Source organism: Mirounga angustirostris, unplaced genomic scaffold, assembly GCF_029215605.1.
Source record: "Mirounga angustirostris isolate CCGP_5_RB_7025 unplaced genomic scaffold, mMirAng1.0.hap1 SCAF_5, whole genome shotgun sequence".
Lineage (NCBI taxonomy): Eukaryota > Metazoa > Chordata > Mammalia > Carnivora > Phocidae > Mirounga > Mirounga angustirostris.
In genome coordinates, this window is record NW_026991713.1 from 74,441,470 (window position 1) to 74,462,239 (window position 20,770).

Consider the following 20,770-nt stretch of genomic DNA (forward strand, 5'->3'; position numbering starts at 1 on the left):
ACCCTGGGACCATGACCTGAGCCAAAAGCAGACGCTTAACGACTGAGCCACCCTGGCGCCCCCTTATTGAGTATGCTTATGAACCACTTATTTAATCCTCACAGCAGCACTTTACGGTAGGTACTTTTATTGCTCTCATTTTACAGGTAAGAGAATCAAGGCTCAAAAAATGTAAAGAAACTTGCCTAAGGCCACACTATTCACAAAGGGCAAGGTCAAATCTGAACCCAGAACTGCCACCCTCACGAAGTGTATGAGGCTTTTAACCACCTTCCTCCTGACAAATCACCTACCTATCCTATAACAAGATTTCTACATGCTCAATATTGGTACCTACCTAAGAGGATATTCAATTACAACATCAACTTAAAGAGTAAAAAACCGACTTGAGAGGAAAAAGGTAAACGAAGTTTGGCTCAGTCAAATAAATTGAAAAAAATTCCTCTCCAGTCCGCTGGTTAGGGGTCTAGATAAAGGCAGATCTGACCTTGTCTGTTAGGGCTCTCCAGGCACGAAAGCGAGGATACCTCAGCCTGCCCCATGGGGGCTGGTACTGAAATGTCTTTCAATGCAGCACTAGCAGGGCTGCAAGAAGAGGCCATGAGTAGGGAGAGGGGGAGAGAAAAAAGGGGAGTACAGGAACTGAGTCTGATGTTGGAAGTCTCTATCATCACTTCCCCTTCAGTTCACTGATCTTTTCAATAGAATCTCAGCATCAGGGTGAATGTTTACATCTGGCTATGTAATTGAACTCTTCACAAGGTATAATCTACTTCAGGACTAGTCCTGCTGTGAGGAATTAAGATCCGCCATCCACATGACTTCGTTTAAGCATTACATTCTGCAAGGCCTTAGACTTGTGGCCAGCTGAGAAAAGCTGGCTGAACTATCACCACTCTGTCTAGGCTTTGGGCCCCTGGATTTCCTCTTCACTCCCTGGAAGCACGTGTATCTGTGCATGAAGTGTGTGTGTAAGGATAGAGGTGTATGCACAGGAGAAGGGGGAAGCTGTGTTCTCCAGCCACTCCAGACCTGAACAAATGGAGTTTTGCAGTAACTGATTTGAGGGAAAGTAAACATACAAACCCAAGCAATTAAAGGGAAGATGATCTTACTTAATACCAGGGATAGAAGTTTTTCTTTCTGCCTCTCAAGTCCAAAGAGGAAAATCAGGACAAGTGACTTGTAAACTTTAGGGTCAAGGACCCTTTCTGTTGAGCTTGGCTCTCAAGTTCTCAGTAGTCAACTGCGCGTGAAACATAATTAATAGCAAGATAAATATAAGTTGTGGAAGATGCAATTGAAAGTCAGAGCCACTTCCATGGGCCCCCTACAAAAAGCCTATCATAAACAAGACTTAATCAACATTAACAGGGCTATTAAACAGTGTCACCTATTAAAAGCATGCTCTTCTCTAGAGCCTCTTACTGGAGTTTCTCTGTGTGGGTGTGTTCGTAAGGGAGTGGGTGAGCAAGAGCATACGGGGTACAATTTGTGTATTTACAAGAAAAAACAGAAGATCTGAATGAGGAAGAACATATGTTTCTGGGACTGCATCTGTGCAAAAAGTACATAGCCCCTGAAGTTGTACAAAAAAAAAAAAAAACCTTTTAAAAAAGTTTTATTTCACACATATCTTCTTGGCACATTTCCCTCCTACTGTCCTTTCTGCCTGACCTTTCTCACCCTCAGGTCCAGGAAAACCATGAAATGTTGAACAGTCTGACAGAGGCTGCCTAACCGGATAAACCGCTCACTCGGGGATCCCACAAGCAAATCTTAGCCCAGGATCAGGAGTGACTCTCCAGGGCGCACCTGCCTAGAGGGCGGCTGCTTCTGCAATTAAGCGGAAATCACATCCTCTGCCAAGGCTGCGCGGACGCGGAGCACTGCAACCCGAGCCGGGCGCGGCCCCCGCCGGCGGTATCCGAGGTGACTCGCTGGGTTTGCGCGGCCCCGGGCGGACCGCGCCTCTCAGCGGTCTTCCCCGCGGGACGTAACTCGCCAGGTGTCTGCGCGCGGCCGGCCCCGCCCCCGCTCCCGGGCCGAGTGCGCGTGCCTGGCCGGAGACGCGCCCCCTGCCCGGGGAAGGTGGGGGGTGGGGGGAAAGCTGGGCCTCTGCTCCCGAGGCCGCGCTCCCCCCCCGGCTCTGGCCTCAAACCAGGCGTGGGGGCGGGGCCGGAGGCGGGGCCGGGACGGCGGGGCGGGGCTGGCGCCAGTGCCGCGGGCTCTGCTGCAGTTTCGTCCGCAGGTCTCGCGGCAGGCGAGCGCCTTCGTCGCCCCCTCCGGCCCCATGGCAGCCCTCGGCTCCCCTGCTGAGTGCGGCTACATCCGGACAGTCCTGGGCCAGCAGATCCTGGGGCAGCTGGACAGTTCCAGCCTGGCTCTGCCCTCCGAGGCCAAGCTGAAGCTGGCGGGGAGCAGCAGCCGCAGCGGCCAGGCGGCCAAGAGCCTGCGGATTCAGGAGCAGGTGCAGCAGACCCTGGCCCGGAAGAGCCGCAGCTTGGTGGGCAACGGTGAGTGGAGCCCAGCCGCCCGCACCGCCCGCATCGCCCGCATCCCACCCCTTATGCCTTCCCCTCCCTCATTCTCAGCGCCCTGTTGCTTCGACTCGCTGCTTCCTGAGGGTGCGGGACCTGGTGTTCTGCCCACCTGTTGCTCGCGGGCCCTTTGTACGACCCGCCGCGCCTCCAGACTCAGACCGACTTACTTGGGGAAAGCACTCTCCTAAAATAACCTCTTTCTCAGCTTCTTCGTATATGCATCTACATATATTAAATGCACATATATATATCTGTGTGAAAGAATTCAATTTTCACCCCTTCCTTAACACCCTCCCCACCACCCCCACCACCAATATCGTGGACCTTAATCTGGAGGCTCTGGGAGTCTATAAACACTTTGAGATTCTATGCAGAAAATTGGTATGATCATTTTTTCTGGAGGAAAATGCTCCTAGCTTTTATTAGATTTAAGTCTATGACCTTTCCATACATTTTTTGAAAGAGAAAACCTGAAAGTACTGGCCCTCCCTTTTACAACCTGTAAATTGCGATTGAGGTGCTTCGCCCAGGTATTTCGGGGCGCTCCACCCTGTGTACGGAGCGAATGGTTGATCGAGGAAGTGAAAATATTTGAGTAGGAGGTTTTGGGCCAGGGAACAACCACACCAGCCCGCGGAGGAGGTGGAGGAAGGGGACTTTGGCCCGACCCTCAGCAGCCTCGCCCACCTTGCTAAGGCGAGCGGACGTCCTCTTGGGCATAGCCCTGGTCTCCAAAAAAATTAAACTTGGAAGTGAAAGGGGATCAAAAAACGACAATAACACTATATTAGTAATCGATAGGGGAGGTGGAAGGGAAGGTGGCAAACCAGCTGTGAAAATTAGAGAACGTGCTGTATCATTTTCTCCCCTGCTAAAAGTCAGATAATCAGAGCCACACAGTAACTCTTTTATTAGTTATTTATTTTCTTTATTATAAAAGCATTGTAGGCTTATTACAGAAAAGAGAAGAGGAAACTAATTGAACGATTAAGTTGGGATATCCGTTTGTTTCCTGCATTGTTGAACTGTTTCTTCAGGACATAACTTGGGCAATGGCAAATGTAGAACCCATTAGGAAAAAAGAAAAATGCTTGCAGACCAGAACAAAGATTTAAAACAGCAGATCCTGGGAGGCTATATTGTTTTCAGTTTGTGTGAAAGAATTCTAAAGGATCAGGCAGTCAATATTTATATACTTGAAAGGTAAAGAGAAGATATTTAATGATTGTAGTTAATGCAGTTCCCTACTGTGTGCCAGGAATTGAACTATGTGGTTTGCATTCATTGTATTGTTATATTTAAAAACAAAACAAAACAAAACTTTTGTCCTAGGTGTTTTAATCCCCATTTTACAAATGAGGAAACTAAGGAGTTAAGTAACACTCAAATTCCCACCGACAGTAAGTAGCGGAATTGGTACTGAAACCACCAAGCCTGAATTTTTAAACCACTCATCAGTTATATTGTTAAGCTTTTTGGTTATTAATACACAATGGGATTTTTATTAGACCCTGGGGCCTCCCTGGTCTCCTCTCATTTTCCTCTAAATAAAATTGAGGTAGTTCTGAGAGTAGGGAGGTCTAGACAACACTGAACTGCCACTGTACATGGAGAAAAAGAACCTAAATTTACATTTGAGAGTGTGACAACTGAGGCCAATTTTTGATCAGTGGTGTCATTGCACCCTGTTTGTGCAGATCCAGTGTTAAGCTGAAACCAAACTAGGGTGTTCTGCTTGGGGGACACAGGAGATGCACCTTAAATGTTATTTCTTACCCTCTGAAAATGGCTAACCAGAAGAGCAATTAGACAGCCACTATTCAATAAATGGGGAAAATCAACAAAAGGAAAGGGAGCATTGCTGAGCATCTACTGTGTGCCTAACCCTGTTCTAAAATCATATGTTTGCATTTCATTAAATCTTTAAAACAATTGCATAAGATGGATATGGAGCTCCATTTCACATATAAAGAATGCATCAGTCTTTCAACATTTATTGGTTTCTTTGCCCCAAACCCACACGTGATCTGTCCTCCTTACAACATAGTGAATTCATGAACTTGCTTGGTGAATTCAAGAACTATGAATTCAAGAACTATGAAATGATTCTGTTCTTCATGCAGGGCACTGTGCAGGTGCTGAATTAAAACAAAGACTGTGCTTGCTTTCAGGCAAGAAGTTTAAAGTCTGTAGAAGGAAACCTCCCTCTAAAAAAATGTGTTACCACATAAAAAATAGTAAGCAACCCAAAAAAAGAACAGCTAACACATTACGGAGTTTGGAAGTACGAGTTAGACTACTAGCTGAAGGGAGTTTTGAAAAGCTTCTTAGAGGAATTGGGATTTTAGATCTCAAAAATTCAGTAGCACTGGACAGGGGTCTGTGGTTGGAGGAAGAGCATTCTCGGGGAGAGAGCAGTGGGGGTATTCCATAGTTCACAGAATTGATGTGGTAGGAACAAATCATGTTGGGGTGCTTCTGCTCTAATGCTTAGGGCAACTACTTGAGTGGTTCTGCCTACTAAGAAACAAAGTGTTTGAAATATTTTGATTACAACAGCAGCTTCCCTGCAAGCTGAAATACGCTCAGCAGCCTCTCAGGCAGGCCGAGAGATAAGGCAGCTAACAACACCTACTTACTCTAAAGCCTCAGCTTTCTGAGACTTAAAAAGGAAATCGGCTTCAAAGGAATTTAACATTAACATGCCATGGAACAATTACCGAGGGTGGTTCGTGTATGTTAATTAAAGTTCTTTGAAAAGGCTTGGGGGCTTGTGATAGTTGTGAGTATTGTTTTTATTATTTCCCTATTACTATCATGTCTCTAAAGTTGAAACAGACAAGCAATTGTTACAATAGGGTTGGTCTGGAAAGAATCCTGTATCAACACAAGTCTGGGAAGAAAGGACCCCGGTGTTAACTGCTGTTAGTTCCAGAGCCCTGGAGAATTCTGAATTGTTGACATACCTGCAAGCTTGGGGCAGCAGATAATCTGCTGAAAACAGAGATGTGATAAATGAGGTTGATTTGTTGATAAATACCCTGCAAGGGTCTTGAATGCTTCAGTGTATAGGTGGGTGGTTTTCATTGTAAATCATTCTAACCTTTGTTGCTGTTTTAAACTGTGCTGAACAGTTTAAAGTTCACTGTAACTCTTGGAAGGTGCGTGTGTGAGGGGGGTGGGTTAGAGGGACAGGGGGTCAGAGGTGTGTAGCAGCATTGTGAAATGAGTGAGTGTATTGTAGGGAGTTTTAAAAAATCACTTTATAAACATCACAGAGAAGACGTTTAAGAACTGCAGGTATTAGCAAATGAAAAAATTTAAAGTGTCCACATCCTATTTATTACACTTACTTTGAAAGTACTACTGTACTTATTACACAGTTCCCCCAGGTGCTTGAATGGGAAGAAAGTCCTGTTTTAAATTGTTATAGGTAATACCTGTAAAACACAGTGAACAATATCCTAATAAAATTTGCAACTTCTTTGGATATCCACCAAAAAACTTGAAGCATGTCATTTACTTAGTTTCCCTGGCCGAGATGTTTTGATTATCTGTGATCAGAGGAAATTCTGGAGAAAGGACTGAAAACTGGTTAAGGAAACAAAAAAAGGTTATTATTAATAGGTGTTATTGGGGAGAGTGGGGGAGAGGGTGTTCAAATCCTGATGCATTATTTGTTTGCCAAAAAGGAATTCCAGGAATGAAGCAATTCTGGGAGCGAGGGGGCTGGTCCTTCAGAAAGTGGGAGGGATCAGGAGAGGGGAAAAAAAAAGTCCGATGGTGGGGTGGCAGAGACATGCCCAGGCTGTTCCGCATGTGATATGTCAGTAGTGGAACCTGATTTAATGTACCTCTGTGTGTGCCTAGTATTGCCCAGGGGCTACTTTTGTCTGGTGTCTAGCAGATCGATTGCAGTGAGTACAGAAAAAGTGTGTGGGGGGTTTTAGTTTAGTTTTGTGGGTTTTTTTAAAAAAGATTTTATTTATTTATTTGCAAGAGAGAGAGCGTGAGCACGCACAAGCTGGGGGAGCAGCAGAGGGAAAGGGAAAAGCAGGCTCCCCGCTGAGCAGGGAGCCCCATCCATCCCAGGACCCTGGGATCATGACCTGAGCCTAAGGCAGACTTTTAACCAACTGAGCCACCCAGGCACCCCTTGTTTTGTTTTTTAGAAATTCTTCTGATGATAGTTAATAAAAGGAAATAGAATGTTAGCAAAATACGATTACAAAAACTATATTCCACACCCTTAGAAATAGTGAGAACACATTCTTTATGGATAAGGTCTTGAATGAGAGTGTGCTAGGGATCTTTCAGAATTAGTGGAACTATAACAATGTTTGATTTCGATTATAAAAATTCATTGCTCTGTGTGTCATAGATAAAATGCAGGACATTCCCTTCAAGAGAAGACTGTTATTAAGGTTTTTTAAAAACCTCCTTTAATGTTATCTATGCCCTGTGCTAGTAGTTCCAATGATGGAAACAGAGGGGAGTTCACTTGACTCAGATATTCGAGGTATTTGTTGCTCACATTGGCTCATTTTTCTAAAGTGCTGTTTTGGTTATCGGCTCTAAAACTTTTTTCTCATGTATTAAAATAAGGATATACGTATTTGCATTATTTTATCTTCAGATATAGTTAACATTGATTTTACAGTAAAACTGAGGTTCTGGCCTGATCAATAAAAGCTTTTATTTTTTCTTTTCTAAGAGAATAAGCATATTATTGGCAACCTATCTATGATAGTAATGAAATATAATAACAAATATGTTGCTAGAACCTCTGGAATTTATAAACCAAACTTGACTAGTGAGTCCCATAAAAGATCATTTTGTTCCATCTCAGGTGATATTCAAGAATTTAAAATTATACAATTCTGAGATAAATGCTGGACTCCAGCTATTTTGTGCATGTACAAAAATGTATGAAGACATAAATACCATATTTCTCCTGGGGAAGTAAACAGTAGAAGGCAGCATTGCAAGTGGGAATAGAAAAAATGAGGAGAAAATCTTTGCATTAGAGTGAACTATCCCGCTTGCCTGACTTTTTATGGTAGGAATAACAGAATTTCAGATCCTCTTACAATAGAAATATTTAAAAATCTATTTTATATCTTTTGTGTAATGCCATTAGTGGTGATTGGATATTGGACATAAAAATAGTTATGTTCTTTTTTTTTTTTTTTTAAAGATTTTATTCATTCATTTGACAGAGAGAGAGACACAGCGAGAGAGGGAACACAAGCAGGGGGAGTGGGGGAGGGAGAAGCAGGCCCCCCGCGGAGCAGGGAGCCCGATGCGGGGCTGATCCCAGGACCCCCGGACCACGACCTGAGCCGAAGGCAGACGCCCAATGACTGAGCCACCCAGGCACCCCAAAAATAGTTACGTTCTTAAGTGCTTAAAATGAGGTAGGGAACCCAATATGTCGACTTAGATAGAAATGCATATTTTGAAGAAAAGAGCCTTGAGCATTTGAAAACGAAACTCGCTGTTACTATTAGAAGAATCCACATACTTATATTCTTGGAATAATCAGATTTAGGCTTAACACTGTTAATTGGTGAAAGCATCATGATCAAAGTACTGAAATCTCTTGATTTCTAGAAGAAAATGTTGCTCATTAGAAGCTTAATAAATTATTCCCACTAAATCTTAAATCTTAAACACATCCATAGGATGGGAGTAAGGAGGATCACATCATAATTACTGTATTGGGTTACCTTATGTCTTTGAAGGAGGAAAACAAATGGGAACTTTTCTTAACAGATAATAGGAACTTATTTTAGACCACCAAAATATTACAGGTAAATACTCAAGCCATACAGTAAGAGAATGACAATAAATATTTAGCATCCAGATGTAGAATCAACCTTGCTAAAAGGAACATAGCCTGTCTGCTCACTCAGGAAGAAAGAGTCTGCCTATGTTAGGGGGAAAGAAATTTTCTCTCCTCTCTATATTCCCAGAATGACAGACACAGTAGAAAATATTTGAGCACCTTCCATCCACACCAGGGCAAGAGCACACATGTGACTGCCTTCGTTATATTTTGGCTCCACTGTGGCGATCCACGGGATGGATGTGGGGCCTGAAGCACTAAGTGCAAACCGAATTTGTGTAACTAGGATATTTCAAATGGATAAAGAAATATGACTAATTAACAACTTGTCAAGTGCTGATGCAGGACTGTGCTAGAAGCAGCAGTAAAAGATGTGATTCTTTACGTCAGGATGTAAAAACTTACCTAGAAGATAAGACAGACTCTCCCTGGCCTCACTCCAACTCATTCCTCACCTCACTATTAGAGTCAACTTTCTAAAGTCTCACTGCATCATCTCTTGATTTAAATGCCTTCAGTTCCTTGCTGTTACCAACATAGTTATTCCACTCTGAGTAAAATTCTCATTCAGCATGGCATTCCAAGTTCTTCATGGTCTGATGCCTGCAACTTCTCAAACTTCATCTTATCACCCCTACTCCCACGCCCCACCAAACAAACACGTGTGACTTATCTTACTTGGTGTTCCTATTCCTGCCACCCTCATTCCTCCCTTCTCCTGGCTTGGTTAACCTCTTACCCGCCCCCTCAAAACTCAGTAAAGTTGTGGTGTTGGATAGACACTATCTCAGAGGGTAGAGAGAGATCTTGAATGCAGTTAAAGATTTGATATTTGCAAGTCACAGAAGTTTCAGCAAGAGAGAAATGTGAAAAATGCAGGGGATTTCTGAAAGTGCATTTGGAAGATTTGGTGCAAGGAAGATTTTAAAAGAGAAGGGACAGCAGCTATGAATGAGTTGGGAGGGAAAAGATTAGCTCTGGCACATGAGAGGTGGTGGGGATATAATGACTTGAGACTCATTACAAAAACCTGTAGTGAGGTTTTTTGTTTTTTTTTTTAAAGATTTTATTTATTTATTTGACAGAGACACAGCGAGAGAGGGAACACAAGCAGGGGGAATAGGAGAGGGAGAAGCAGGCTTCCTGCTGAACAGGGAGCCTGATGTGGGGCTCAATCCCAGGACCCTGGGATCATGACCTAAGCCAAAGGCAGACGCTTAACGACTGAGCCACCCAGGCGCCCCTGTAATGAGTTTTTAAAAGAAAAATAATTAAGTTTGTGAGTTCTGTAAATTCATCTTTTTGACCATTAGTTGCGCTATTGTGAGTATAACGTGGTATTTGTCATTGCAGTTCTAAAGTAATCATTATCAGGTATCTCCGCAAATGAACTGCAGGAATGCCAAAGTAAGGAGACAAGTGACAGGAATTAATAGATTTAGAACCTTCCAGCATGTATCAATGTAGGACTTCGTCAGTGAGCTTAAAATCACATATTCTATAATGACATAATCTGGCTACCGAAACGAAATGCATGCTGTACACCCGCAGTTATATAAGGGTCCTTTTTAATATGTATTTTCGTGGTTATCTCAAGCAGTAATATGAGGATTGTCCCCCAGATGCCATAAACAGATCTATCCAAGGATAGCCTCAAGCTGCTTAGGGGGCTTCTGAAAAATAATGCCTTCCAGTGGCTGGTTGGTATCTTGTGTGAGGGACAATAGCCCCGGACTAGATGGCGCATGTGGCCCATCGTGTGAGGAGAGCTGTTCTGTCCCTGGCATAATCACCTTCCCACTACACCCCCGGTGCCGACTCCTGGAATATCAGCTTTGTAAGAAAGTCCTAGCTCATACTTTCCAACCATATACCCAATATATCAGTTGTTTCTCATAGTCGATTATGTAAGTTGTGTTTAACTGGTCACGATAAGCAGCACTGTACACTTTTTGATAATTTTTCAATAAGGCAGAGCATGAATAGACTTTGACCTACTTTAAAATAAATCTTTGCTATCGTTTTTAAACCAAATTCCATTCATTTTCCAACCTGAGCAAGTACTCACCTGAATTGTATGCATGCCGTAGAATTGCGGTTTCCACAAATAATCTGGTTATTTTTCTTAGAAAGAAAGAACCGAAGATAAAAGAAGTATTTTTTTTTTTTTAATGTAAATCCAGGGAAGTGAACCTTGTGTCATAGGCCCACACAGGCAAAGAAAAATCCTTCACTAGTTCCGGAGTCCTGTTGTACGGTTCTTCATAGGTCCTAATGTAATTCATATTTTAAGCTCCTACTTTTGTTAGTAAATGACTTTAAGGAGCCATTTAAAAATGAATTTCTCTATACAGATTTCTTCCAAGAAGGTTCAGGATACCCTTTCTCACCTGTAATAACAGGCCCCCAATTTTACCCTTAGGGAAGAAGTTAAATCTTTTTTAAGATATGTGAAGAAAGAGAACTGCTGTTACCCAGAGGTTGCTGCAGAGAGTCCAAATACAAGATGATAGCTCTTAGACTTCTGGGCTCTCTTCCCACCAAAAGACCACTGTCAGCCCACACTGAAGGCAACGTCTTGTGACCAGCAGCACAATTAAGTGTAGCATTTAAATCAATACCAGCAGTGAACGCCTGCTGATCTCTATGTATGCATCTAACTATACCTGTTTTCATGGGAATTTCTTCTATCTCCAGCTCTACAAATTCTCTTCTTAGAACTTAGGGTAAACCAAATCCGTTTTTTAACCATGAGCAGAGAGTACTAGAAGCTTGAAAGAAAAGATGCTTTTCTGAATATGAATGCTACTTTGTTAGAAGCAGGTTATATAAAGGTTTTGTTTGCTTGTTTAGCAGTTCTCAGTCATCTATTTCCCATAAGGAAAGCTGTAGTTGATTTTTTAAACATGCTCAGATAGAGGTAAGAGAGTCACAGAGGCCTGTCAGTTTGATTTTATAAGTGTATTAAATTTAACCAATTAGGTAATAAAGCTGCTCACAAGACCCAGAAACAAAAGACTGATTATGGAAGTCAGTTTATTTTTAACCCTAACAATAATCCATTATTTTGGACAATACTGGCATACATAACCAGAAACCAAGATAGTTCCCCCTCACAGCTCCTTAGGGAGTAAGATTCATGTTCAGACCAGGAAAGAGAGAAAATTACATTATCCTGTGAGGTCAACACCTCTGTAGTCTTCTGAGCAGCTTGGAATCCTTCCACCATCAAAACCAACTCCCATCACCCCACCCCTACTCTATCATTGCTTTGACCGGGATTGCTTATTATTTGAGGAGGTGGAGTTTAAAGTTGTTCTGTAATTACCTTCTTCATCTCCCTTAAAGTGGGCTCCATAAAATGTCTCTGGCATTCTTAGATGGAAAGGTATGGATAATGTTGCCCAATTTATATTAATTTGAAATAGTTCCTATAAATCATCACCTTCTTCAGGAAACAGAAGCACATTTGCACATTGTGCAAATGAAATATGAATGACTGCAAAAACCACAATACAGTCATTGTGATCCTCAGTGGCTGGGTCAGTCACAAATAACCAGAGAAAGTTAAATTCCAGATCACTGGTAAATTTACCAGAATAAAAATTCTGAGATATAACACAGTGTAAATTAGGGCATGCACTCTAGTTTATCCCTCTTTCTAGAACAGATTACTTCATGAGAAAGGGTAAAAAACAAATTTTCGTAACCCAAATTCTAAAAAACAATGTCTCATTTTTGCATATTGTTTTACAATTCTAAAAGCGTTTGAATATATGCTTCTCAGGTAAACCTCTCTCTCAGCAACTCTGTTAGTGACGAGAATTATGGGAAACTGAGGCATATAAGTGATTTGTCTAGGCACACAGAGAATAGGGGAGTGTAGGCTCCAGGCCAAGTCCACATATTTCTTCTGTTTAGGGAAGATACCTGCCTCATTTTGTGATATAAAGAAATTCTTTGAGATATAATGATACCCTAATTTTCCATGTTAGAAAATCTTGAGTTTTCATGTTGGTTTATTTAAAGCAGGATATGCCTGTAACTATGCTATGTTTTTGTTTGCTTTCTTTTTTTCTGTTTTTGGAGAAGGGCATGGCTGAGTTATCACATATGTTTAGTAGTTATTACATATATTTAGTAGTTATTATTATATATTTTATCCTCTGAAGAGAAAATGACTTGCCTTAGATGAGATTAAGTTTCCATCCTGATTTATATATATATATATACTAAAAATAGTAAAAAATAGTAAAAATAGTAAAAAATTCCACCCAGTTCAAAATTTCTTTAAAATCTTAGAATAGAGGGATGACTGGGTGTCTCAGTTGCTTAAGTGTCTGCCTTCGGCTCAGGTCATGATCTCAGGGTCCTGGGATCAAGCCCCACGTCAGGCTCTCTACTCAGCGGGGAGAGTTTGCTTCTCCTTCGCACTCCCTCTGTGCTCTCCCTCTCTCTCTCTCAAATAAATAGATAAAATCTTTAAAAGAAAAATAAAATCTTAGAATACATTTGCTAATTCATCTTTAAGCCACTATACTGATGGCAAACTCATGACTGCCGAGGCAAATCAGTGTGCATTGTTTGTTGTTTGAGATTGGCCTTTTAACCAGAGAAACCTGCAAGCTAAATATCAGGAGTCATAGCCTTTCTAGCACAGGAAGAGAGTCTGTGGTTTAAAGATCCAAGCTTATTTTATTCCTTGTTCCCAACTGTGTTATAGTTATTTTGGGAATCAGTAAACTGGTCTCGGTTCATTCATCTGAAAACTGAGGGAGAAGCTTCCTTAGAAGGACTATGTCAGCAAATAAAGAATTAATAGAGTATTTGGGGTTGCCCAGGTGAAGATTCTAGAGGAAAGAGAATGATTGCTTTGGTTTTCCTATCAAAACCTATGATAATGATCCCTCCAGGGCTTTGGTAAATGGCAGTTTCGGAAAAACTCCAGTGCAGTCAAACAGCAGAGACCAGTGGAAATGAGGAACCCAGAGTTCAAACGTGATACAAAATTGCTTTGCAATCTAAAGCAAGTAATTAGGTTTCCCTGTTTATAAAGGAGTTGATAGGAGCTGGCTCTGCATCACAGAATATTGGAAAGAAACATAAAATAATCTGAGCTCCTTAAAGAAAAGTAATATTGAGATACAAGGAATTCATATAAGTTGCCTTAAAAAGCCTTACAGCCCCCAGCAACAATGTGAGTTAAACCTTTTACTTCAATAGGCCTGATTATAAAACTCACTGATTAGCTATTTTGATAGGATACGTTGTTGCACTGGATCTTTTCCAAAGATTCTTACACCTTTAAAAAAATCCTTGCAGGAATCTCAGCTTGAAAATGGAAGTTGTCCCGTATTAACTGTTCCTGAATGTCTGTCTGGAAGTAGGGCAGGGGTAATCCTTAATACTGCAGGCGATGATGGGCTAGAGGGGCCCAGGAAAAAAACTTTCATGGGTTTTTAAAAGTGCACCCTTACATCATCTGCCATGTAACTGGAATTAATAGTTCTAGCTACCATCCACATATGTTATTAGTATTTTCCCATTCTAGATTGTCCCTGCCTCATATATTCAGTTTTCATATAATCTAAAATTCTGAAATGACTTTTTTGAGAGACCAAAATTTGATTTCTACATCTCCAGTGCTGAGAGCACCCTAGTCCCCAGACCCTTCAGTATGAGAGCTAAGATGTTCCCTGGACCTGCTCAGCCAGCCACCTTTTCCACACCAACCAGTGTGGCCTGCTGCCCTGCTTTTCTGACAGCCTGAGGTGGGGAGTCGGGGTGACAGAAGGACCACTGAGGGCAGAATTGGGGCCTAGGACAGCCTCAGCTAGCCGGCACATTGGGCAGGAGCCCCAGGCAGGCATGGAGATTTAAGTCCTTAAGGCATTGCCCCCTTTGCTTTGGGGTTGTAAAGAATTCCTTTCCCTCATTCTGTGTGTTGGTTCTCTGTCATTGAGGTTAAACTTAAGGGGCCGTCTGACCTTTTGCCCACCCTTATGGAGAAATCAGACCTCTAGAAACAACTTCCCTGGTCTATAGAAAGGTGACAGTTACAAGCCTGCCTCCCCCCAGGACCCTTTGAGGCCTGAAACTGTTCACCGGCCAGGTTGTTTGGCTCCAGGAAATAAGACACATGTACAAACATAATTTGGGATGGATTCATACTTTTTAGTCCTCTCCACAACCATCTCCCCTCCCCCTCAAAATATGTGATTCTATTAAAAAAAATGTGAATCTATCGTTAGCCTTTGAAATTTTGACTTTATAACAATCTTGCTGGGAGAGTATGTTGGTATGTTCCAATCATGTTGGAAAGGGACTGCCTGTGTTGTTTTATTCTCCACATCCTTCACAAATCTGAAACCTAGGAGAGTTCATTGAGTATTTTTTCCTCTGATTTTTTTTTTTTTTAAGATTTTATTTATTTATTTGACACAGAGAGACACAGCGAGAGAGAGAACACAAGCAGGGGGAGTGGGAGAGGGAGAAGCAGGCTTCCCGCAGAGCAGGGAGCCCGATGTGGGGCTCGATCCCAGGACCCTGGGATCATGACCTGAGCCGAAGGCAGATGCTCAACCGACTGAGCCACCCAGGCACCCCTTTTCCTCTGATTTTTAAAGGAAAAAGAAATTTTTATTAAAATCCGGGAACCAGAAATTACCTAGGTTTTAGAGATCTGTGATTATTATTATTTTTTTAAAGATTACATTTATCTACCTGAGAGAGAAAGAGCATGAGCGGTGGGGAGGGGCAGAGGGAGAAGCAGACTCCGCACTGAGCAGGGAGCCCCACGTGCTAATCCTGGGACTCCAGGATCATGACCTGAGCCGAAGGCAGACACCTAACCAACTGAGCCACCCAGGTGCCCCTTGATCTGTGATTATTTTGATTAATTTTTTGTTTTTTGTTTTTGGTAAGGCAGTGGGAGATTATATATAAAGAAGAGCAAATAGAAAGCTGAGAGAAGGATAAAGGAAGTAGAAGAGGGTCACAACACTGTCTTCTACCACCCCCTTTCTCAAAAAGGAGTGTTGTTGTTGTTGTTTTTAAGATTTTATTTATTTGACAGAGAGAGACAGCGAGAGAGGGAACACAAGCAGGGGGACCAGGAGAGGGAGAAGCAGGCCTCCCGCTGAGCAGGGAGCCTGACGCAGGGCTCGATCCCAGGACCCCAGGATCATGACCTGAGCCGAAGGCAGACGCTTAACGACAGAGCCACCCAGGCACCCCAAAAAGGAGTGTTTTAAGAGACATGCATCCATTGAGAGTCCCTGTAGACCCCACAGAGCTGAGCAGGAAGGGGAGTGGGCTGGATTAGACCACCAGACTAAGAGTGAGTCTGGTAATTCCGCAGAAGCACTCATCTGTAGTGCAGAGAATGGTTTCTTCTCCTGCCTAACTCAGGGTGCCAAATACCTCAACCCCAGGCTTGGCCCCTTTCAAGCGGGTGTTTTCTTGACCGCACTGACCCACCTTACTTTTTTTTACAAGCTGTCTTATCTACTAGTATTGAGTCACTATTCTGTTTGTCACCATTATATTTAAGCACCTACATCCTTCTCAGGAAGCTTCTGAATTCCCACCCCGGGTGTAGAGTTCTCTCGTCCTCCGACTTAAGTAACAACGTTTATGGTATGGACCACCTAAGCCAATAAGTGACTCCCAAATTTCTCAGTGTTATAACAAACATTTTTGGATCTTTGGGGTTTTTCTGTTGTTGTTGTTTAAAGATTTTATTTATTTGAGAGAGACAGACAGAGATAGCAAGAGAGAACACGAGCAGGGAGGAAAGGGAAAAGCAGGCTCCCCGCTGAGCAGGAAGCTGGATGTGGGACTCAGTCACAGGACCCCGGGATCATGACCTGAGCTGAAGATGGACGCTCAATCGACTGAGCCACCCAGGTGCCCCCATTTTTGGATCTTTGTAAAAAATCATCTCTCCTCATTCTTCCTTTTTCTTACAAAAAAAATTTAACTAATTTTTTAATACATTTTTATTCTTAATTCAGCTTTTATTTTGAAATCTCATAAAGAATGTTGTGATAACATTTGGTCATTTCCCACATCCAAGGGTGATGTTAAACAAGCACTTAAAAATACTGATATAAACCTGATACTTCTTATTGGTCTTAATTACTTAAATTTAAAATACACTATTGTTAGATAATCTTTAACTACTGATTGGCCCACTTAATGTTTTACTGTATGCTTGATTGCAGGAAATCTTCACCGAACCAGCAGTGTTCCTGAGTATGTCTATAACCTACACTTGGTTGAAAATGACTTTGCTGGCGGGCGTTCACCTGGTACTAAAACCTATGACATGCTAAAGGTAGGATACCAAAGAATAACCCTAGTTATCAGATTACGATGAAAACATTTTTAAACTTCCATAGTTTTTTTTTTAATTCTGTAGATCTTAATTTTTTAATTTTTGTTTTTTTTTTTAAGTAAGCTCTATATCTAACATGGGGCTTGAACTCATGACCCTGAGCTGGGATCAAGAGTCACATGCTCCACCGACTGAGCCAGCCAGGTGCCCCTTCTATAGATTATTTTTAATGTTTACCTTTCCCAAATATTGCCATTTCCTAAATGAATTATATGAGGATTGATTTTGTGTGGACACCAGGGAAAACTGGAGACTTTATTTTTTTAGAAAGATTTTATTTATTTGAGAGTGAGCAAGCACGAGTAGGGGGAGGGAAGGGAGAGGGAGAAGCAGGCTCCCCGCTGAGCAAGGAGCCCGATGCAGAACTCGATCCCAGGACCCTGGGATCATGACCTGAGCTGAAGGCAGCCACTTAACGACGGAGCCACCCAGGTGCCCTGGGTGGTATAAATCCTAGTACAAATAACTAGTCAACCAACTCTTTTTTTTTTTTTTTAAGAAAAGGGGCCAACTTCTTCATTCGGTTCAGAAAATGGACACCTTATATAATAGTCCTGGAGTCCTTGGTCTTTAACAAAGATGAAAACTGACTTAGGCCTCATTTAAACTTTGCTTCTCTGCAGACAGGCACCACTGGCACTTACGAAAGTCGCTGGGGGAGAGGAACGGCACAGTACAGTTCGCAGAAGTCAGTGGAAGAAAGGTCCCTGAGGCAGCCTCTGAGGAGACTTGAGATTTCCCCAGACAGCAGCCCAGAGAGGGTTCATCACTCGCACAGTGATTTCCAGTACGGCCAGAGAAGCCAGGCCGGGCAGGCTCTGCGGCACCAAGACAGCAGGAGATCCACCCTCCTCCTGCCGCCTCGATATGCTCGCTCAGAAATCGTTGGTTTCAGTCACTCCGGGGCCACGAGCAGACATCGCCACTATGACACTTATCACAGACAGTACCAGTACGGCTCTGTGAACGACACCGTGTGTGACAACGCCCCTGTCAACCCGGTGGTGCTCACGTACCCCAGGCCTGGGACCAGTCACAGCATGGGAAACCTCTTGGAGAAGGAGAACTGTCTGACTTCGGGGCCTGCGCCTGGGCACCTCCGGCCACTGGTGCCCCTGCAGGCCGCCAGTCAGAACAGGGCTGCTCAGTCCTGGCACCAGAGCTCCTTCCACAGCACCCGCATGGGGCGGGAAGCGGGGCCCAGTGTTGCCGTGGGTGCAGGCGGGAGGAGAACGCACATGGCCGCTGGCCAAGTGGCAGCCTATGGAAGTGGGAACCTGCTCCTGGAGAGAAGCACTTTCACCGACTCCCAGCTCGGGTGAGTTCCCCTCTCCGTCGGCGGGATGGCCGGTGCTGGCACATTCTGTTCCCACAGCCCTTCAGGGTGAGCTGGCGCTTCTGGGCTCCTGAGAGAGGCTTCCAGAGATAAGTGATTACAACAGTGACTTCTTAGGCGGCTACCTGATTGACAGATGAGCCTGTTTACCTCAGGGACAGGGGCCCAGTTATCTGCTCCTGTGGCAGGTTATGGAGAAATGTGACATGGAGGCCATCTGTTCCAAATTAGATGGTGGATGGCCACCCCTTGGCTGTGTGAAAAATCGGCTCCGAATGAGAGCTAACTCCAAAGTAGGCCAAGAAACGGGTAATTGCATGTATTGTCTCAGTCAGTCTTCGAAATAAAGGGAGGAAAGAGGAAAGAGGAAAAAGTGCGAATTGCTGGTGCTAAGAGGGAACTTCACATGCTATTTTGATAACTACTATCGTGAAAAGATGGCGAGCTGGAGAGCTAAGTAAGGAAAGGCAGCTTAATCTCTAGGTGTCTCTTTCCTTCTTTTGATACCTGATGCTTTTACTTTTTGATTCTAGCAGCAGTGATTTGGAGGGTATTTGTTTTGGCAATACTGCATAATTAAAATAACCAGATTTTTGAAGTCATTCTTTTGCCTCTCATATTGACTTTCTGGCACGACCAGTCTGATCTTTGGAACCTAAGTCTTACTCAGGTTTAATGCTGGAGTACAAATTTCTTGAACTGAGGAAGTTACTAAGAGAAAGGTTGAGAAATTGGTGATTAAATTAGTAACTCCTGAAATAATGATGTAGTATCATTATGGTAAAACATTAAATACATGATTTTTGTTTTATTTCTAAAGTTGCTTGATGCATGTTGTCACCTCTCATCATCCCTTTAAGTGAAATTGTGCAGTATATTCATTGACTGGGCAGGCACTGGTGATAAAAGATGTTAGGACTCATCTAATCTTGAAGCAGGAAATTTTTAAAGATTTTTTATTTATTTGAGAAAGAGTGAGCATGCGGCGGGGGTTGGGGAGTGGGTAGGGGCAGAGGGAGAGGGAGAATCTCAAGCAGACTTCCCTGTGAGCACAAAGCCTGATTGGGGGTGGGGGGATGGGGCTCGACCTCCTGACCCTGAGATCATGATCTGAGCTGAAATTGAGAGTCGGATGCTTAACCGACTGAGCCACCCAGGCGCCCCAGGAAATGTTTTTTATGAAACAAAACTGAGTGTGAGACTTCTAACATTTATTATAGAATGCAGATCTTTTTTTTTTTAAGTCCTAAAGCCCTTTATAGAATGTAGATCTTTGTCACTATGGACGTACTTATAAAGAAGAAAATGCATGAGGTCATTATTTGTGGAGGAAAAAGCTAATCAAGGCCTTTAAGTGGATAATTTAAAATTTATTAAACACCTGCCATATTCTAGGAATTGTGCTTGGCACAATTTTCACAAAGTGATTTTAGCAGTAACAACTCTCATGCCACATCCTCTGACAATTGGCATTCTTCTCTTCCTGCATCTCTGTGCCCCCATGCTTCTTGAGGCACCTGTCACTTCCCAGTCTCTCATCACTCTGCCGCACTTTGGCTTCCATCCCCACCATTTAACCGAAGCATCGTCCTCACAAATGTACCAATGACTGCTTTTTTGCTACATCCAAAGCAGACACATATTCTGTCCTTACGTTCCTCAGCGTTTGGGCAGCAGTTGACAGCACTGTCTGTGAAGTTCTCTCTTCCCTCGGTTTCCAGGGCACTAGCCTCTTCTGGTTTTCCACTCGCCTCTCAAGCTGTGTCTCAGTCTTCTCTATGTGGTCCTTTTCTGCATGCCCAGAGAGGTCATCTTCAGTAACCCTTCTTTGCCGAGTCTAGGCTCTCTTCCAGAGAGGCCCATTTATTACACTCGTATCCTTGTGATTCCCCAAGTTTTTTTTCAGAACTGTCCTCTATCCTGAGCTCTACTGAGATCTGCATGTATTTCTAGCAACTTCCTAGGCATCCCAAACTCAGTATATCAAAAAATAAATGTATTAGCTCCTCCCTACCCTCTACTCCTAACCATCTCCTCAAACTGAAGTCCTGTCCCTTACAAACCTGGAAGTCATGCTTATGTTCAACCCCTCACAATCCCCCATCACTGTATTTCAACCTCCCTAATGGGCCTTAAACTTTTTTCTGTCCATCTCCATTGCACACATCTCTGTGTCTCTGGTCTTGCTCCCTCAGAACTCTTCTCTGACCCTTAGAATGATCTTTCCAAATCTGATTCTTTCTCTGCCTCATTTGTAACCTTTCCGTAATTCCACCAAGTTTTCATACTTTCCAGCATGGCACACATGGCTCAGCCCGAGTTTTCACCTCTGCTTATCACTCCAGTCTTACTCCCCTCCATGCTTTCTCACCACCATCCCCCCACACACCCCCTATACAAACAAACCACTTGGAACCTCTTCACTTAACAGATATTCATTCGTGTATTGCCTTTCTCCTTTCTTCCTTCCTCCCTTCCTTTTTTCCATCTATCTATATCCATCTGTCTCTGTCTGTCTGTCTCTCTTCCCCCCCAGTAGCTCTGGTTTTGCCTGGCTCTTGATTCTGGGTGTAGCTCAGGTCCTGCCTATTTCCTAATCACTCCCCTCGCAATCTAGGTGCCCCAGATAGCTGCACTGTGTGGGT

At 43.1% G+C, this 20,770-nt stretch overlaps 1 protein-coding gene across 2 annotated transcripts in view; it reads left to right on the forward strand.

The window, feature by feature from the left end:
* The first annotated feature begins 1,976 nt into the window (after positions 1-1,976).
* Positions 1,977-20,770, forward strand: part of PKP2 (plakophilin 2) — a 91,471-nt gene continuing 72,677 nt past the window's right edge. The window contains exons 1-3 of one of the 2 annotated variants that reach the window (XM_054507108.2): positions 1,977-2,516; positions 16,617-16,729; positions 17,413-18,107. In XM_054507108.2, coding sequence (XP_054363083.1) covers positions 2,294-2,516; positions 16,617-16,729; positions 17,413-18,107 — 1,031 coding nt within the window. In that variant the 5' untranslated portion in view covers positions 1,977-2,293. The remainder of the gene's footprint in view (positions 2,517-16,616; positions 16,730-17,412; positions 18,108-20,770) is intronic. The other variant, XM_045873634.3, reaches the window with a different exon arrangement.